Here is a 20,000-nt window from a genome sequence, read left to right on the forward strand (position 1 = left end):
GCTTATTTGACGTGAGTTTTAAGTCTAGTGATTCGGCTCTAATACTTTGAGGGAGTTAGACAGATAGATAGATAGACAGACGGAGAGAGAAAGAGCGCGTCGATACAGTCAGATAAACTAATAGATAGACAGAGATAGAGAGATAGGGGCAGAGGAAATAGAGAGATAAAGAGAGAGGGTAAAAGAAACAGACGGAGATAAAGAGACAGGGCAGGAGAAACAGACAGAGATAAAGAGAAAGGACAGAAGAAACAGACGGAGATAAAAAGACAGGGTAGAAGAAACAGACAGAGATAGAAAGACAGGACAGAAGAAATAGACAGAGATACAGAGACAGGGAAATGAGGGAGTGGTAGCTTAGGATGAGAGAAGGTGTGGGCGCGAAATGAACTCACTTAAGATAAAGCATATAGAGCGGCCCGTGACTAAGCTTCTCCTCCCATTCTTCAAGGTCATCCTCAACCACATCTCCCTCTTTTTCTTGTTCTTCGCCCTCGTTATCCTCTTCGTCCCCTCCTTCTTCTGCTTCCTCTCCACCTTCTTTGTTCTGAGAGGGAATCAAGATGCTTAGTTTTAGAATTTGTTAAGAGAAGTAGTATTTGTGTGTGTGTGTGTGTGTTTATTCTCCACATAATGTTTTTTGACGTGAGATACGAAACGTTTCTTTGAATTGCAGTGAAATGACGATAACATATTCAATACGAAATTAAATTAATCAAGAATAACTAAAATCGAGTACCCTAAAACAAAACAAAAATCGTCTATGAAATGAAATCGAATCTTACCTGGTTTCCACCATCTTCTCCTCCCCCTCCTCCTCCTCCACCACCTCCCCCTCCTTCTCCTTCCTTTCCCGCCTCTTCTTCCTCCGCGCCCTCTTCCCCTTCCTCTTTCCCCTCCCCGTCGGCCTCTTCCACGGGGGGAGGGGGAGGGAAGAGGAGGTCGTGAAGCTGCTCTCTTGTAGGTTCTTCCTGGACGTGGCCTGCGATCTCGAAGCCTGGCAGGAAACGGGAAAGGGTGAGAGAGAGAGAGTGTGAGAGAGAGAGAGAGAGAGAGAGAGAGAGAGAGAGAGAGAGAGAGAGAGAGAGAGAGAGAGAGAGAGAGAAGAGAGAGAGAGAGAGAGAGAGAGAGAGAGAGAGAGAGAGAGAGAGAGAGAGAGAGAGAGAGAGAGAGAGAGAGAGAGAGAGAGAGAAAGAGTAATAAAATAATACAAGTATTAAGAAAGAGAGAGGGGAGGGGGGTGGAGGGAGACAGACAGTCAAGAGAGAAAGATATATATATATATATATATATATATATATATATATATATATATATATATATATATATATATATATAAAGAGAGAGAGAGAGACAGAAAGACAAAGAGAGAGAGTGACAGAGACGAAGACAAAGAGAGAGAGAGAGAGAGAGAGAGTGAGACAGAGACGAAAATAAAAACATACAGACAGAGAGAAAAAAATACAATACAAGCAATGAATAAAATGATTATAATAATAATAAAAACAAAAACAATATACAAATAATACAAACGAAAATTAAATAAAAGCGATAAATCAAAAACAACAGACGAAAATGAAATAAAAGCGATAAATCAAAAACAACAGACGAAAAAAAACGAAAAAAAAAAACGATCAACCTACAAACTCACCCGCCGCCACGACGTTCGAAAGGAAGGTCTCGGTTTTCTCCTGCGAGATGATGTGTGGCAGGATGAAGAGGACGGCCTGCAGTAGCGGCTCGTCCTCCGCCTCCGAGCCCTCTTCGCTGTCTTCTGTCGCCACGCCCACCGGAGGGAACACGCGGCAGACACGCCCACGACGACGACAGAGCGGTGGAAAAAATCAAGGATGGAGTATCCGGGAAGTATTTATATTAGAGGGTGTTTTAGTGTGTGTGTTTTTTTGTTTTTTTTCTTATATTTATTTTCCCTCCTTGTTCTCTTTCTCTTTATCTTTCTTTTTTCTGTTTTTCCTCATTCTCTCTGTCCATTCATCCACCCACCTACCAACTCATCCAATAACCCAACCACCTACGCATCCACCCATCCATCCATCCATCCACCCATCTCTCCCTCCCTCCACACTCCAAACCCTCCCCATCCCTCCCACCCTTCCTCCCTCCATCTCTTCCCCCTCCTTCCCTTTCTCCCTCCCCCCCTCCCTCCCTCCCTTCTTCCCTCCCTCTCCCTCCACCGCCCTCCTTCTCCACACCGAACCGCGCTTTGGAGGAACCCACCCAAGTTCTGCATCTCGCCCTCCACGTCGTCCAGGTCCTCGTCAGGTTCGAGTATCTCCTCGGGCTTCACCAGGGACTCGAGCAACACCTGAGGAGGAGAGTTAGTTATGGGGTGATTTCTTTCTGTCTCTGTCTGTCTCTCTATCGCTCTCTCTCTCTCTCTCTCTCTCTCTCTCTCTCTCTCTCTCTCTCTCTCTCTCTCTCTTCTATGCCATGCCACGTCATGTCATATCATCTTACCTCTCCTCTCCTTCCCCTTCATCTCTTCTCCTCTCCTCTCATCTCCTCTCCTTTCATCTCCTCTCCTTTCCTCTCCTCTCCTTTCCTTTCCTCTCCTCTCCTCTCCTCTCCTCTCCCCTCCCCTCCTCTCCTCTCCTCTCCTCTCTTCTCCTCTCCTCTCCTCTCCTCTCCCCTCCCCTCCCCTCCTCTCCTCTCCTCTCTCTTTTTTTTTTTTTTTTATTAAACGACCTCCTATTCTCTGTGTTGTGAAATGTATGTAAGAACCAATTCACAATACAGTCCATTGGCCCCGGCCTCGCCAATGGCTGTGGTCGACATCCGACATACTTTTAGAATTACATTCTTTATTTATATAAAATACAATACACTTACATAGTTATCTCTAATCTACTATTTACAACCGTTTGCTCTATATCTATGTCCTTAAGGCTAGTACATTTTACAGGTTTCTTTCGGGTTCCCCTTAAACAGAGTAGTGACGATCTTAGTAATGAGAAGGCCAGCCGACATCTTATCCATGCCACGACGCAGCTCTTTTGCTGTTGTCTCTTTTCTGATAATTGCTGAGCCAGGCATGAATAAAAAGTAACCGCCCTCGGTGCCATCCCTCCGGAAGTCGTGAAAACAAGGGGCGTGAAGGTGCCTTGTTCAACCTCTCGCACTCGCTCCATCTTAACATTTTCGTGTTTTGTGTGAGCGGATCTCAGGTCTTGGGCACGGTTGCTCGTGGCCATGGGGTTGAAGATACGAATATCGAAGAAGGCCCGCTGCCCCCGTGCCCAGAATCCGCTTGCACTGATGTCCAAGCGAGCGTCATCGGCAGAGTTGGTGGACTGGAGTGAGAAGTTGCGGCCACCTGTGGGGATGAGGGGAGGCTCCACCCTGATGTCACGGGACACCTCGCTCAGCATCTCCGCAGTCACGTCTCTCACCTCGTCGTGGCGCATGCAGACGAAGCCTCCCGTCTTGCATGTCATGGCGTGGTTGGGGTCGAAGGGCGAACCGCACGTGCACTGTTGGTGAAGGTCCTCAATTGGCCACCCATATCGTAGGGCTAAAGCATCAACAAACTCCTGTTGATTTAAGCTAAAGCCTTTTGCTTTGATGGGGAGGCTGGTTAGCCAATTTGAGGCGCCGACTTCTCGTGCCATCTCGATTCTCCTCTTCATGTCCTCAGAGATCTGTGAAAGTGTATCCTGTAGCTGGGTCCTTTGCTTCGTCTCCCGCTCACTAGTGATCTCCTTTCTGGTGATTTGTTGCTGTCTTGCGTCTGGCTGTGTGTGTGTCTGTTGTGCTGTAATGGCTTCTGTTAGGCTGGCTGAAAGCCTAACGGAGTTTTGATATTCAGTGCTTGCAGTCTTGCAAGGGTTTATTAAGCCGAGTCCCCCGAGCCTTGGTGGTAGTTCGAGAATGGTCCTCTCTACGGCTGTGGGATTTCGCCCACCCGATAGTGCTGGTATCAAGACCTTCTCGATTGTCTCTTCAAGTGGAGCGAGTAAGGGTTCAACGTTTGGTATGGTTCGCATTATGAAATTCCATCTCTGTTTGATGCCGAAGGTGAATGCTGTGTATGCAGAGTGTGGTTCCGTTGATGCAACCTGTGCCAGCGTCTTCAACTCTCTTACCCATTCCTCTACTTTTTTCTTGACATATTCGTCCCTGGCTGCTGTTGTGCCAAGGACCGCTCCTAGGTGTTTCTCGCCGCCAGCCTTTACCTTTACATCAGTCTCGCAAAACGCTTCTCTGGCTTTGGCGAGATATTCAGGCTTTACCACTAACACTGACTTGCTGGCGTTGGGGTAGTATCCTTGTGGGGGGCCATGAGCTCGGATTAGGTCCCACCATTTCCGGATGTCACCTATTTTCCCGGCTCCTGTCAGGTCGTCGGCATAAGCAACTTGTTTAATATTTGTTTGCTGGAAGCTGATGTGATCTTGCAGCTTGAGAAGACCAATGGCGTACATCGCCATGGCAACTGGGTCGCCTTGCGTTGTCCCCTCCGCTGACATGATCGTCTCACAGGTGTTGGTCCATTTGTCGCTTATGTACAGTTCTGCTGGGCTACTGTATGTATTTCTGACATATTGTGCGAAGCTTGGGCATTTTATTTCAGTGTTGTGAATTGTAGCCTTTCGGTTGATATTATTGAAGGCATTTTCGGCGTCTACCATCAGCACGGCCTCACACTCAGGTTCTTCATAAATGCCCCGCATGGCGTGAATGGCCGCCTCGCATCCTGCCTGTTGGCCTGCACACACCTGTAGATTACCGACGGCTAGTCTAACGTCGTCACCGACGACTCCCATAATAGCCTTGCCTATGATTCTTCGCAGAACCTCTCCAATGCCTATGGGGCGGCATCCTGGCTTCTTATCCAGGGCGATAAGGCGGCAGGCTACGAGGGCTTCGAGGTGGTGGCAATTCTCTGTTGCTAATTTTCTAGCGAGGGCGGCTATGGCTTTGCACAAGTCGTTTGCTGCTGTTCCAAACTTGCTTGTGCTCAGGATATTTTTCCATCCATTTGCGTCAAGTCCAGATGGTCCGGCTGCGCCATGGGTGTGGAGTGCATGTCTCCTAATCCTTTCGCCTGTAATTCTCTCGAAAATCTCCGGTGGTGGGGGATTGTATTCTCCATGAAACAAGGCATCCTCTGCCGCTTCCTTTGCAGGCGGGTGTTTTTCACTCAGCAGTCGGCGGGTGTTCTCGTCTAACGGCAGTGTTCCTGCTGTTTCATCCGATGTCAGGGTTCTTAATGCCTTAGAAACTTTTCCTTGTTTCATTAGGCTGGCAAATCTCATGGATTTATCTGTTTTTCTCTGTCTGGCATTTGATTTTCTATGCCTTTCCTGCAATTCCTTTGCCTCTTTAAGGAGCCCGAGGACGTCCCCTCTCTTCCATCGGTCTATTCTCCTCTTCATTGCCTTTACATCCTCGGTTGTTTTGGATTTGGCATGTGTCTTCTGACAGATGAGATGGGGTAGAATTGCCAGGGTTTTCAATGCTATTGGCTGGAGGAAGGTACCGTTCGTGTATTCCTTAATTAGGAATTCGAACTCCTTAATTAGTTCCTTCGTTGCGTTACATTTCGGTATGTCAAATAAATTACTTGGGGAGAAAGCAACTATTTTCCTGTAAGTATTTTCTGCTAGTGTTTTTGCCTCCTCAAGTGACATACACTGCCAATATCGGCTGGGGGTGTTGTTATCTTCCTCTCCCTGAGTTGCCGGTTGTTGTATATCGTCGACCTGCTGTAATCCAGCTGTTGTTCCTATTTCGGCACCTATTCCTGCTGGTCGGTCTCGGTTCTGGCATAATTGTCCGACTCTGCATGTTGTGCACAGCCTTTCGCTTCTTGCACATATGCAATTGATACAGAGGCGAGTTGTACACGCACAGCAGCGGGCTCCTGTGGACATTTTTGAAGAAATGGGGTGAGGTGGGGGAGGGGGGGAGGGCGCGTAGTGGGTGACACTGTTAGTCTGAGTTATCGGTCACGGTGTTGTTGCCGTTTGCGCGCCTTACTATTTTTCCTTTCCTTTCCTATTTTCTTGGGAGAATTCTATTTTCTTTATATTCTTATAGTTTTGCCTTTTTCTATTAGTTGTGTTCACCTACCGTGTTTTGCCACTTTATGTTACACTATTCACGAAGAAAGCAGAATCTTTCACTTTTATCTTCCTCTCACTATCTGGCAAGATCGAATTGTCACGGTCACGGTCGCTCACGCACAGATAAACACTTGCTTCTGCCACTTGATTCAAATTTTCTGACTCACTATCTTTCTATTTTTCACTATTATTCAATCTGCTCTATTTGTGTGTCACTTTATATTATCTTCATCGAAGTGGGCACGACTTCACAAGTGTTTGAAGTGGTTTTGGGAGGTATCGCTCACGAAGTTCCTTCCGAAATAGGTAAAAAACGCGGACGCTCCCCACGCACGTCCTCTCCCTCCCGTCCTCTCTCTCTCTCTCTCCTCTCTCTCTCTCTATCTATCTATCTACCTCGCTCTCACATTTCGCTTACCACATCCCGATCTTCTCCTTGGCCCTTGATGATCGAGATCTCCTTCTTCAGCAGCACCCTGATGGTCGCCAGCAGGTTCGGTCCGTCTGCGCCGTGGATCACAGCCAGGGGTTTCCCGCACTGCATTCGTCCGAGGGAGAAACATACGATGGAGTAGGTAGGAGTAGATTGGTGGGAGCAGAGAGTATATTGATTGGAGTCGGTTGGATAGAAAGGAGTAGGCAGCAGAGTGTGTATTGGTAGGTGTATATAGTAGATAGCATGGGGTAGATTGCAAAATTACTATATTGTAGATAAAAGTAGACAGAAGTAGATAGTATATTAAAAGAGTAGATAAGAGTAGACAAAAGGACGGAGGTGGTGGTGGTGAGACGTGTATAGGAATGATCGTTGAAGTAAGAAATGAGAAAAAACAACCGACAAGTAAATTAGGAGAAGTAAGAGAAAGGGGACAATTTATAACGAATGAAGACATTGGAATGTATTCAAGATCATCGTGTAAATGATACTGATGACATTTATCTTTCATGCGCTTCATACCTTTGTAGTCTCCTCTCGTCGAAAAACAGAACGAGCAATAGGTGACTCGCCTAAAAAAAAAAAAACAATAAAAATATTCTATTCACTATCTCGCTGAAACCAAGCTGGCAAAAGGCAAAACAAAAAAGAAAGACAAAAACTAGACAAATACATTCGCAAATTACTCGCCGAAAATAAGAGAAATAACTCACCCCTAAGAAGAGCCAGGTAGGTTCCGCTTTCCCTCTGAACTTCTCGAGGACGCTGATGTTGTCTGCTTTAGCCTGGGCAGCAAAGGGTCAGGTCACGTGACGACGAGAAAAATCAGTTGCAAAATGGTAACTGATGCTTTCTTGATCTAGTAAAGATACTTCTAACTAAGGTAGGGGGTATTATTTCAGTAGTTTGAACATTAGCAATATAGATAGAATTTTAATCATTTTCTGCGTTCTCCGAGAGACCATAGTATTATATATAATATATCAATGGCAAAACAACGCAACTGTAAGGCAGAAAATAATAGAGAGATGAACACAAGAGCACTCGGAGGAACACAGGAAGAAACAGAGTAACAAAGAAACGGAAGGAAACGGGAACAGACAGAGGGATACTGGAATAGACAGAGAAACACAGGGACAGGCAGAGGAACACAGGACCAAAAAGAGAAGCACAAGAGTGGACAGAGGAACAAAGAAACAGACAGAGAAACACAGGAACAGTCAGAGGAACACAGGACCAGATAAAGGAACAGACAAAGGAACACAAAGGAACAAATAGAGGAACACAGGAACAGACAAAGAAGCACATGAACACACAAAGAAACACAGAAACAAACAAGAGGGACACAGGAACATTGGACCAGATACAGGTACTGAGACTGACCATGGCCAAAGTGAGGAATTCGTCTCCCAGTTCTAACTTGATCCTCCGAAGGTGTCCCGTCATGCTAGAACATGGACCCGCCCACTCCTGGTAGACGTCCACGACTGCCGGGGAGATACGCACATATTGTGGGCATGAGGGGTGTTTTGTTATGCTGCTTACGGTAATGTACAGTGACACGAGCACACGCTGGTATAGTGAGGTATGTTCCATAAACTGTTGGTAGCTTGACAGGACTAGCAGAAGATGTTCAAACAGAAGGTAAATGAATATGGTAAATGAATAATTGGGAGCAAACTGTAAAAAAGGAAATGAGTTAAAAAAAAAAAAAAAAAAACATCAGCGCACATTCACCATCTCCATACAAAAGGCGGACAACAGACGATATAAAGTCCTTGATAACCAGACTAAAAAAGAAAAAGAAAAAATAAGAAAAATATCAAGAAATCTTACCTAATAGCCCCGTTCTCTTACAAGCATTTTCCCAATCCTGGTCGTTTGAAATCAGAATCTGGAGTTGTTGCGCCTCGGCTTTCTTGCGCGCCATCTGTTCCAGCTGAGCGGCGGTGCGGGGAGGCTAAGCGCGCGAAAGGGTAGAACAGGGATCGTGTGAATAAAGACGAAATGGAGTGCGATTCATGAATGATTTGGATTATTCATGTAATCTGACGGCTGGTGTTTTCTAGAATAAGGTGTAATTTTAGGATTTTTCTTCTGCTTCTTTTCTTTTCTAGTGAAAGACATTGAAGTAGTCAAATTTAGAATTTAGGAATACTAATCTATTGTTATCGTTATTATCTCTGTTTTTGTGCTTATCATTATTGGGATTATCATATCATGCTTTATCATCATAATTACCCTTATTTGTAATGGTTGGTAATAGATATTATTCTTGTGTTTATTTATTATTATTATCATTATTATTATCATTATTGTTACTGGTGTAATTATTATCATTATCATTGTTATTATTATCAACATTATCATTATTATCATTATTATTATTATCATCGTTATTACTACTATCGTTATTATTATCATCAACATCAGTATCATTTTATTATTGTTATCATTATCGCTATTATCATTATCATTATCATCATTATCATCTAATCATTATCAATACTTTTGATATTACATTATTATCATCACCATCATTATCATTGATGTTGCTGATATCATCATCATCAATATCTTTATCATTACTATTATCAATATCATCATTATTAATATCATTATCATTGTTATCATTATTATTATTATTATTATTATTATAACCATTATTATCATTATCATCATGGTCATTCTTGTTATTGTGGTTATTGTTATTATTATCATTATCATTATCAATTTTATAATCTTTATTATTATCAATTTTATAATCATTATTATCATTATTATCATTATCACCATTACTATTATTATCATTATTATAATTGTTATCAGTATTACCATTATTATTACTATAATCATTATCGTTATTACTACTATCATTATTATCCTTTGCGATATAATTTCTATTATCATTATTATCATTATCACTTTTATCATAACTGTTATTATTATTATCATCACCATTATCATCTTTGTTATTATCATTATTACAATTACCACTACTACTACTGCTACTACTACTACTACTTCAACTACCACAATTAATACTACTATCATTATCATAACTATCAGTGTTATCATTATAAATGTTATTATTATTACCATTATCATCACCTTTGTCAATACTCTCACTATAGTGATCATTAATATCATAATTATTGTTATCATTATCATCATTATTATTATCAATATTGATGGTGATATTTTCATCTATTTTATATTTTTCATTATACTTGATCCTTTTATTGTTTTTGTTATTACTGTGTTTGTCAAAATGACCATGTTTGCTGTCGTTAGCACTGTAGCTATTATTAATCTTATTATCATCGTTATTATAATTGTTATCTTTATTATTAAATGTTTTATTATCGTTGTTGGTATTATCATTGTCTGCAATATTATTATTACCTTTACGATTGTTCTTGTCTGTATTAATTTTTAAAGAATATTCTTCCTGTTATTTATCAGCATTTTCATTACCAAGATATGGTTATAATTTGATTGGAATTAACATGCTTATTGATCATACAAAGTCATTATTCATAGCTAGAATGATGGTGGGTTTGCTTAAGAACTAAAATCATTATATATTACTATGAAAAAAAAACTTTCAATTTTCAGCAAAATCGTTACAAATCACTAAAAAGGTAAAATGAGAGAAAAAAAAAGAATTATGATTTTCACTAAAATCGTGAAACATCAAAAAGAATAAAATAATTATAATTTTCACTTAACTCGTTGTGATAGAAAAGAAAGAAAAAGAAAGAAAAAAATAAGGAAAAAAATATGAATGTCGCCCTACCATCACCCTAGCTCATATACTTTAAGATCCGGTGAATTAATTATTTAAGAGCACGATTGGTGTGGTAATTAACTCTTTACGAGCACAATTCATATGTTAATTAGCTGTTTAAGAGCATGATTGATATTCTAATTACAACAGTTGACGTCTGAGAAATAGTATCGATAAACCTATTGCCAATTACTGTACATCTTATTTGCTTTATATTATTGTTTCAGATCATGGTTAGTATTATATCACTTGTTATTAATTCAGTTTTATTTTTTATCACTAATATTTCACTATAACCATCCCTTTATAGTGATTTGTTCTCTTCTTTAAACGGAAGCTCAAGCAGCATTAGAAAAACTCTAATCGATAAAAGCGTAGCTTACATAAAATATTGGTACTAGTAAAAAATTCTCTTGCTCTCGCAGGAACATGTTACATGGTTATAATCAACCTTTTGAAGCAGCAAAAGCAATGTTTATCATTAGAATGATTGTTTAAGACAAAGAGAAAATCAAATGATATAAAAGGCTAACTCTCGTTTATGTAAATATCATATTTTGAATAAACATTTTTGTGATTTCATAGCGTTTTATTACGTTTTCATTCTACTCTGTGTTCGGGCAGCTAAGTTCTGGACTACATGTGATTGGGTGCTTGCATGTACAGGCATTTCTAGTTTCTTTTCTTATCTATCTAAATCATTCTTGCTCACCGTTTCCATTGTTTAGTATTTGGAAATTTTGTGTTTAAAGTCTGATTGTTATTACAATCAGACTGGACCGTATTCACTTAGGTCCATTAGGATGTCCATGCATGACTTTAAGAACAGGATTAGCAGTTCATGTTAGAATTATTCATAATGACCAAGGCCTTATGTAATGTTTACACTCTAGCCAATATACCATGGATATTTCCAAACTATCCAACCGCGTATATTTTCGATATAACAGTGAAAAATGGCCAAACTACCTAGAATTCTAAATTGCAATTATGTGTGTCATTAACTCATTTTTTCATCCGATTCAATGTGTATTTGTTTACTTTTAACGCACGTGTGTGTGTGTGTGTGTGTGTGTGTGTGTCGTGTGTGTCGTGTATGTCGTATGTGTGTGTGTCTGTAAGTGTGTGTGTGTGTGTCGTGTGTGTGTGTGTGTTTGTGTGTGTGTGTGTGTGTGTATGTGTGTGTGTGTGTGTGTGAGCTGTGTTTGTGTATGTATATATGCAAGATTGTAATTTTTCAACCGCATCTAGACTACAAGTGTTAATATCTGTTAGCATAACGAGAGCTAAATTGCAGCCTATATTACACTTATTAACCAATACTAAAATAACAGCATGAAATCTACTTTAGAGTAATATACTTCGTGGTTATGCTGTTCAAAATACAAGCATGTGTTGTGTTTGTCGAGTTCAAAATACAAGTGTTTAGTAACGGCAAAATACTCATACTGATGTGGTAGCCTTACACGCCTCATATTGCCTCTTCTAACGATGGTTACGATTCTTTTTAGCCAATTTACTGATACGATAATTAAGAATAAATGAAGGGAGAGTCAGACTGGACGCGCATCCGTCTATTTTCTTTCATAAGGTTATTAATTAATTCGCCCATGATGTGTTACGTGCTATGCTGGTCTACCATGTGGCTGGGCTACTGTGTCACCTTTTCGTCCTGTGTGACACTTGTGAGGGAAACGTATTACGTGAGAAGTTACTTTCAAAATGCTACGTCATACTTGGGTGCTACTTAATTAAGAAAGATTCGGAGTCGCCATCCACTTTCTTTGGTCAACGCTACTATGTTTCTTAACGGTGTCTTTTCTTAACACGGATCTGTAAAGGTTTACGCTACTGTGCACCGGTCTAGAACCGCGCGTCATAGGAGTCAGCGTATCTGGTATGAAAATGAAGTGCATTGCGTTACATTACTAACATATACAGATACTGAGCAGGTTTGGATCGATGTTCTAAAAGCCTCACTTTCTCTAAGGGTTAATATGATGAACTAAGATTACATCTAGTCTTTCGGTGATCATGCTAACACAACATACGTGGTCCATTATGATACAAGCCATGCTCAAGATAACACCAGACACGAATTCTGACGAATATTTCGCATCCCATCACACACACATTCAATATATACCACAAGGGTAAGTATCAGAATGGGAATGTGTGTCTGTCTGTGTATATAAACAAACAAACAAAAATTATGTGTATGTCTGTCTTTGTATCTGTTTGTGTCTATCTATCTATTTATCTACGCGTCTAATTGTCTACCTGTCCATCTATGTATCTGTCTATCTATCTATAGAACTATCTATCTATCCGACTCTCTATTTTTATATATTTATTCATACTACTGCCATGCAATGCGTAACAATATCTGCACAAAGCTCCTTCGTGTGTTGCATCAAAAGTCACAATGCAAAGACACATAAAGCCAGACCACAAAAGCAATGGATATACAAACAACAAAGCCACAACAAAGAAGCAAGTCTGTCGTGACCAAAATAAAAAAGTATATATTCATCCGAATATGAAAATAAGACAGAGGCGAACTGGGCATGTTTTCGGCCACCAAAAAAGAAATCGTAACAAATAACTTCTTTATCTTTGAATATACGCTATCCTTTTTTCTCGTTTCTGTATGGTACCTGTGAAAACTTGTCAATAACCCAACTTCAAATTTATGCTCTTCGTTGGGTACAGATGACCTGAAAGTTCAAAAGGTACAGGAATAAAGTTTATTGAGACATTTAAAATTCATGATGAAATTGGGTTTGGGTAAAGACTCGTATATATATGATCTATATAGAACCATTTAACTGTAAGGACATTTCCACACACATGTATAAATGGAGCGTGTTTAACTTGTGACTCACCTTCATTTTGTTGGATATATTTCTAGGATACTATTTACGATCAAAATCAAAATATACGATTTGCTTCGCGTTGCCTGTGCAGGGTCGAGCAGTTGTCATGGCAACCAACGACGCTTTTATTGTGGGCTATATTCATAATAGTATATTCATAACATTTTATATTTAGTCTTTAACATCACCCAGAATTAAGCGCATTATTTATATATCAAATACCAACGATACTCATATGAAAAGTCTCAAAGGAAAATTGTAAAGCATATTTATCAGAATATACTTTTACCATAAACAACGAAGCACCAACGAAGAAAATAATAAATTTCGAAATACTAATGATATAATATACATCAGATTATAACAGAGACAAGTAATCTGATGTAAAAGAAAAAATAAATATTAGCTACGTTCTCCCTCGTGCTGTCATACGAGGCAAAGGGAGTCGGAGGCACGCAAGTCGGCGAAAATACTTTGCAATTCGGGTAAGAAGCTGTGTTTTTACACTTATTACTTATTAGATGATAAGGTTTTTGAAAACTTTGTAGTTATTCTATTATCGAATGTCATTTATAAATGTTGTTAAAACTTTATATTTATATTTTTATGTAAACAAAGTTTGGGGAGCAAGCATGACTTACAGATAAGATTCTTCATGGAATTATACCTTCACCATTATGATGGTGTTATGTAATTCAGATATTGTTTATGGATAGTATGGGATCGTAAGGGGAATGGTAATAGGATAAAACCATCAGCAGTGTATAGTTTTCTCTGTTTTTTTGTTGTTGTTTTTTCCTCGGGATCTTACACGAAGCATTGGTTGGGTAACTTGCAATTTGCGTGCAGTCTCTTTCTGTCCTGGCTTTGTTGAGACTATGAAAGGTTAAATAGTCAGAACAGTGCTGCGTCGCTAATTACCGAGATATTGGTATGGATGGTTTCCTCTCACACTTCACTATTAAGATGTAATGAGTATGACCTGCAACTTGACCCCTATAGCCCACAATCCTGGTCCCGATAGCAGGGGAAGCTTGAAGGAGACCATGGATACTGAGGTAAATATCTAATTGGTAATATGCACATGTTTAAGTCAAGAATACACTAGATGTCAACTACCTGTTTAACCTAACCTAGGGTAGCCACTAGGATAGCGCAATGGATAGCATGCCAACCTCTCATCCCACCTTATCCTTATTCTTAACCTAGGGTTGGTACCTGCCTGTGCACTGTGCACCGTACATCAGGACCACCTTGATGGGACTGCAGGGTATTGTGGCATGTAGGTGTCATTGCAATGTTTGATTTAGAGATTTGTGTATTTATCAGTTATCATCATTATCATTTTACCCTGCAATTTCCCTGATCTTTTTCATGGCCTCCCCTGCTATTGTGACCAAGACTTTGGGTTATAGAGTTCAAATTCTGAGTCATGCTCACCATAACTGAATAGTAGAGGGTGAGAGGAATCCATGGATACCAATATTGTGGTATTTAACTCGTCTGAATATTTATCAACAAAAGCAAATGAAATACGCGGTCAATTTCTAGAATAGGTCCGTGTCATAAAACCCTTCGAAATTGGTATCGACGGCTTCCTTGTGATGTCTAGTGTGCATAAAATTGATAAATCACCTATCAGAAATTGGTATCTTGTTGATTTCTACTAAGAAGTCACATGTAACATTGCATATATCTGTCTACTGTAAAATAAAGATACAAAATATGTGGGTACTCTTCAATTTACTCACCCATATGGCCTACCACACATATAGCAATCTCAGTTACTGTAGTACGAAGCGATTTTCTGCGGGAATTTTGAATGCAATGTTTTTGGGGTGTTTTTATTTAGCATATGATACCTGTGAGAGCTTTTCCAACATTCATTTACTGGTGATAAAAGTTCAGTTACTGTGTTAGTATTTTAACCCATTGGTCACGGTTTTAGATAAATATTTGTGCAGTAGGATGGCTGGTTTACATTGTCTGGCACGGTGCCATCCACATCTATGACTGACTCTGCCTTTGCAGCAAATCATGCCATCCGTTGCTAATGGGTTAACTGATATGCATTTGTATGGAAAAGAGCCACTCTTTGGCCAGAACAATCCCTGAATGTGCAATTCATCCAATGACAATAACTAATCAAATATCACCTTACATCAATAGGCCAGGTATAATAAGAACAGTTTCACTTTGCTTATTATGTGATGGTGTTTCACACCAAATTATTTGGATTTGGCAGATATCACATGAAGAAAGCAGGAAGAGGTGCTATTGCATGAAAGTTTATTGGTTGAAATATGGCATATATATATCACTAATGCACCCTGGAGAATTATCAACATATAAAGAACCAGTCTATGCTCTATTCTGCCTGCCAAAATGTGTGAGGTGAAAGTTTATGCCCTTAGCTCACAGGCACAGAGGCAACCACAAATGCTGTGCACGCAATGTGCTAGGTCACCTAAATGGTTAGGTTCTATTCAGATCTATGTGAAACTTGATATGATATGTGATAAAGCCCTACAATATTAAGTCCAACTCAATAGTGGCACAGTATCAAGTTATTGCCACAGCCTCTGCACTTGGAAAGATAAGTTGTGGATGTTTGTTGTTCTTTACAAGAGCATTAATAGGAATGACTTGCTACAGTTAATGCTAGGTTTGAGACAGAAGTGCAGGTGCATTAGCAATATTAATCAAGCTCAGATTTATCAAGGACTGGTAATATCATGTAGCAGTGCTTTCTTTCAGTTGCTAGAGGTACTGCTGTTAGCATTGGAGCCTTTTTCCTTGGAAAGTTTAAAACTATATGAACAGTACCTCTCAACTCTGATGATCTCAATATTCCTGCTTGACTTGTTCTTCCAGAGAGTACTGTTGTTAAATTGTTGAAACAGTGTATTTTGTTCTGTGAAATTCTTCACTTTTACTCATACCTTACTGACCAGTTGTTAGTTTTAATGATTTTAATTTATAGACTTGCTTATTTATCAGTATTTTTCTAATTTTCTGGAATAAAGTTCACATACATGTTTATTTGGTTCAAGAAATGGTTACAGTGAAAAACATCATTTGAAAAGGTCCAAAACCTGTTTGATTATCCACTGTATTTCGTATTATAATCTGAAGAGTTTTTTTTATCTTCAACCTGACAGACCTCAAGACATACACAACAATCAAGTTTAGGCATAAGTGATGAGTGTCAATGCGAGTATGACATGTCATAGGAAATTGCACATTGTTGAAGTGCACTCACATTTGTAAAGTTCTACGATTCACAGTGCTAGTTTCAGAGCTGCAGCTTTCAAAAGGCAACCTAAACTCGAGTTTAGTGATGATTTTTTGGGAAAAGGATCATTGGGCTTGTCTGTACAGCCAGAAGCAAGGAGAAGACATTTTCCCCATCCCTCTATTGTTTATACCCACAGCATTAGAAATATCGTATTCTGATGGCAAAGTACCTCAATCAGAATCTCTTTTGTGATGGTTTCATAAATTAGAGTTGAGAGGAATATACATTTGCAATTCTTGTTTATAGATGGTGATAATTTCCTATTATGATTATGCTAATGACAATATACTTATACATATAAGTAGAATATACAAAGCTGTTGGATCAGAAAATAAAGAAAATATAACAATATGTAGCACAGCACATATAATGTGAACAGATTTTACAAAAAAATGATTCATAGAGATAATTGTTGAAGATACGGGACCTCTTGCAGGTGGCCAGGCATGTTCATGTGCATTAAAGGAATAGGACCAAAGGGATTTTCTAGGGAGGTTTGGAAATTAGGACCAATCAGCCACATTCTCCTTGTGGTACAGGAAATAAGATCTGTAAAAACTTTCCAGACACTTTTCTTTTGCCAGGCAGACAGACAGACAGACACACAAAGACACTGGAAGAGAGACACAACACCACAAGTTCTTACAGGTACTCTAGAACAGATGTTCTAAACCTTCTTCCCATTAAGTACCCCCAGAATTATGAGATCATCTACCTGTACCCCCATTAACCCGTTAACGACGGATGACGTGTTTTTTTGTCATACATGACGCAGGACCTCTTGCTTGACAATGGGCGTCATGGCGTTTGGGGATTCTGGATCACTATGTTATTTTATTGTACTATAAGTAATGAGTGAGTGATGTTGACAATTGCAGTCAGAATTATTATAATTGCCGTAATAATAAGCAAAATGGTTTTCAACTCACTTACAAAACCTAGATGGCACCACTTTCTTCTAGCACCAGCAGGAGAGAGAGCCTTGAATGGCACCCATCTACGGTCTCTAGCAAGCACTATCTCTGTAGAGTGATGGCACATCGCAAGTTCCCGACCTCTTGCTCTAAAGTACCGCAGATGAAAGATGTGCAGACCGAACGAGAGGAGGAAGGTGACTCACACCATGCCCAATGCATACAATGTGACCCTGTGCCAGTATGGATGCCTTTTATTCTGGCACTCACTGTCAAAAGCACAAGTTTCCTTCCTCTTCCCAACCTCTTCATTTTGGATGGTTATAAGTTTCGTGTTTGTTCGTGACAGCACAGAAATACGAAAAAATAAAGTTGTTTTTTTGTCCCCCTAAAACAGTAATACTTCTATCACACTGAGTATAAAGAAAAAAAAAAGAGTTGATATTGACCCTGAACTACAATTTTAGTCAACTGCAGAATTGATGGAGCCTGTGATATGACAGATATAAATTTCTAAAAATAGTAAAACACACAAAAAAACAAAACACAAAAATGTCTCTAGCTCTACAATGAGTGACTAAAAGGGAGTGGGAAAAATCAAATTATGTTGCAGAAGCTGCCTCGATCAGAAATAAAACTCATCCTGTAGCCTGTGTAAGCAAATCTATCCCCCGTCGGCAATGGGTTAATCTTACCAAATATAGAAGGATAATATGTTAACCCACTCTGGACGGGTGGTACAGTACTGTACCTCTCATTCAAAAGCCCAGTGGCCGGGCGGCACAGTATTGATTTAGGCCTAATAATTCGAATGCCCCGGCATTGTGACATTCAAGGCTAGAATTCCCCCGTCGTGGATGGGTTAAGACTCATCCAATATACAAATTTAATGGATATTATCAAATGATTCAAATTAAAGTGAATTTATCAAACAAAAGCTTAAATATTACAAACAGTTTATGATAATACTACACATGATGTTATAGTTACTTTATGGACACTTAGTACTGACCTTCAATGTGGAATGAAGGCTGTCCAAGGTCCCTGTTTGGTGCAAAAAGTATTTAACCATCTATATTTTTTTTCATCAGTCATCTAAGTATTCCTGGAAAACTTCCTGTGGACCTCAGGTTGAGAAACCTTACTCTAGAGTGTGTATAAAACAGTCATATGTGTGTGTTTGTAGGGGGCGGTGGTTAAGGAAATGTTAGACTGGGAAATGATTTGGAGAAATTAAATTAGGGCTATGGAGTGGGTACACAAAACTTTTGACTCCAGCTTCAATTCTGACTCCTCAGTTTATGGTGCTCCTACTCCAGCTTCTCTTTTTGTAATTAGTTTCTTTACTCTAAACCTAATAATTGCCTCTGACTCCATAACCCTGAGCTATACAGTCAAATTCAAAACAGATTCCAAAGAAGATCCTTTGATGGAAAGAGTCAGAGAAGCTGTCATGTTTATGTTGTCAGAAGTAAAAAAAATCACTTGCTTTTGTAAAGACTTTTTTTTCATAGCACTAGATGATATTTATTGTTAAGATCACATTATTTATTTGATGTTAAGGTAGAAGAAATAGATACAAATTGATTAAGAATGTTGTGATGATTGGATTTGGTAACATACACATTCGTGATGTCTTTTAAATTGATTCAAGATTTTGTATCTACCAGCATGCATGCTTGGGAATCACTGATTGCCCCCCCCCCCTTTCTCTCCCTGTCTTTTATTTATTTCTCTAATAATGAGCTTCATTAGAAAAAGCTTTGGTTCCTGGAGAGCCAATTCTAGGAAAAGAGAAAAGTTAACAACAGTACTCTGAGATGGATGTGCTCAACAAGAAAAGTAAGGCGTCAACATGACTGGCTTATTTTCTACTTACAGACTGGTGGAAGGCAGGATGGCCACTTCTTTGGCAACACTGACAGGCCACAAGGATCGTGCATGGAGTGTTACATGGAACCCCAAAGGCACTATTCTAGCCTCGTGTGGTTCAGACCGGTCAATCCGGCTATGGAACCAAGAAGGCGATACTTGGGTTAGCAAGGAAGTCCTCTCTGAGGCCCACTCACGCACTGTGCGACATGTGTCTTGGTCTCCGTGTGGTAATTATTTTGCATCGGCCAGCTTTGATGCCACTGTTAACATATGGGACTGTAAAACCAGTGATATTGAGTGCACTGCCACATTGGAAGGTCATGAGAATGAAGTGAAAAGTGTGGCATGGTCTGCATCAGGCTCTCTTCTGGCCACGTGCTCAAGAGACAAGTCCGTCTGGGTTTGGGAAGTGGGAGAGGATGATGACTATGAGTGTGTGTCGGTGATGCCTTCTCATACCCAGGATGTGAAAAAGGTTGTGTTCCACCCCAATGCAGAAGTCCTTGCATCAGGATCATATGACAACAGTATTAAGCTTTACAGAGAAGAAAGCGATGATTGGGGTGTATTCTGCACCCTTAATGGACATGAATCAACAGTGTGGAGCCTTGCTTTTGACAACAGCGGTCATCGACTGGCTTCGTGTTCAGATGACCGCACTGTAAGGATTTGGCAGGAATACCTACCAGGCAACAGTGAAGGAGTAGCCACGCCAGAAAAGGAAC

The 20,000-nt window shown here is 39.9% G+C and overlaps 4 protein-coding genes across 5 annotated transcripts in view; 2 read left to right on the forward strand and 2 right to left on the reverse strand.

Moving 5' to 3' along the window:
- Nucleotides 1-13,296, reverse strand: part of LOC122267044 (thioredoxin domain-containing protein 6) — a 16,481-nt gene extending 3,185 nt beyond the window's left edge. Inside the window, exons 1-9 of the mRNA XM_086556657.1 lie at nt 13,198-13,296; nt 8,359-8,482; nt 7,906-8,009; nt 7,236-7,307; nt 6,505-6,624; nt 2,239-2,326; nt 1,652-1,774; nt 786-997; nt 396-529 (exon numbers count right to left, since the gene is read on the reverse strand). Of these exons, the coding sequence (XP_086412783.1) occupies nt 396-529; nt 786-997; nt 1,652-1,774; nt 2,239-2,326; nt 6,505-6,624; nt 7,236-7,307; nt 7,906-8,009; nt 8,359-8,482; nt 13,198-13,203 (983 nt within the window). The 5' untranslated portion in view covers nt 13,204-13,296. The remainder of the gene's footprint in view (nt 1-395; nt 530-785; nt 998-1,651; nt 1,775-2,238; nt 2,327-6,504; nt 6,625-7,235; nt 7,308-7,905; nt 8,010-8,358; nt 8,483-13,197) is intronic.
- On the reverse strand, nt 2,680-5,923 carry LOC147472126 (uncharacterized). Its single transcript, XM_086556651.1, has one exon. It carries the CDS (start codon nt 5,892-5,894, stop codon nt 2,847-2,849), a length of 3,048 nt encoding a protein of 1,015 aa, XP_086412777.1. The 5' UTR covers nt 5,895-5,923; the 3' UTR covers nt 2,680-2,846.
- Nucleotides 13,297-13,539: 243 nt separating the features above from the next.
- LOC122263408 (NIF3-like protein 1) overlaps nt 13,540-20,000 on the forward strand; it is a 23,168-nt gene continuing 16,707 nt past the window's right edge. Inside the window, exon 1 of the mRNA XM_086556670.1 lies at nt 13,540-13,673. The gene's annotated coding sequence lies outside the window, so the exon portion shown is untranslated. The remainder of the gene's footprint in view (nt 13,674-20,000) is intronic.
- Ciao1 (cytosolic iron-sulfur assembly component 1) overlaps nt 13,608-20,000 on the forward strand; it is a 6,944-nt gene continuing 551 nt past the window's right edge. Inside the window, exons 1-3 of one of the 2 annotated variants that reach the window (XM_043031819.2) lie at nt 13,616-13,673; nt 17,071-17,134; nt 19,282-20,000. The exon at nt 19,282-20,000 is cut by the window's right edge and continues 551 nt beyond it. In XM_043031819.2, the coding sequence (XP_042887753.1) occupies nt 19,298-20,000 (703 nt within the window). In that variant the 5' untranslated portion in view covers nt 13,616-13,673; nt 17,071-17,134; nt 19,282-19,297. Of the gene's footprint in view, nt 13,674-17,070; nt 17,135-19,281 lie in introns of both variants that reach the window. The other variant, XM_086556680.1, reaches the window with a different exon arrangement.

The sequence above is a fragment of the Penaeus japonicus genome, unplaced genomic scaffold (genome assembly GCF_977035675.1).
Source record: "Penaeus japonicus unplaced genomic scaffold, GWHDUDI00000001_assembly GWHDUDI00000003, whole genome shotgun sequence".
NCBI lineage: Eukaryota > Metazoa > Arthropoda > Malacostraca > Decapoda > Penaeidae > Penaeus > Penaeus japonicus.

Coding starts and splice junctions, on each gene's coding strand:
- LOC147472126 (XM_086556651.1), bottom strand. CDS start 5,894: ATGTCCACAGGAGCCCGCTGCTGTGCGTGTACAACTCGCCTCTGTATC.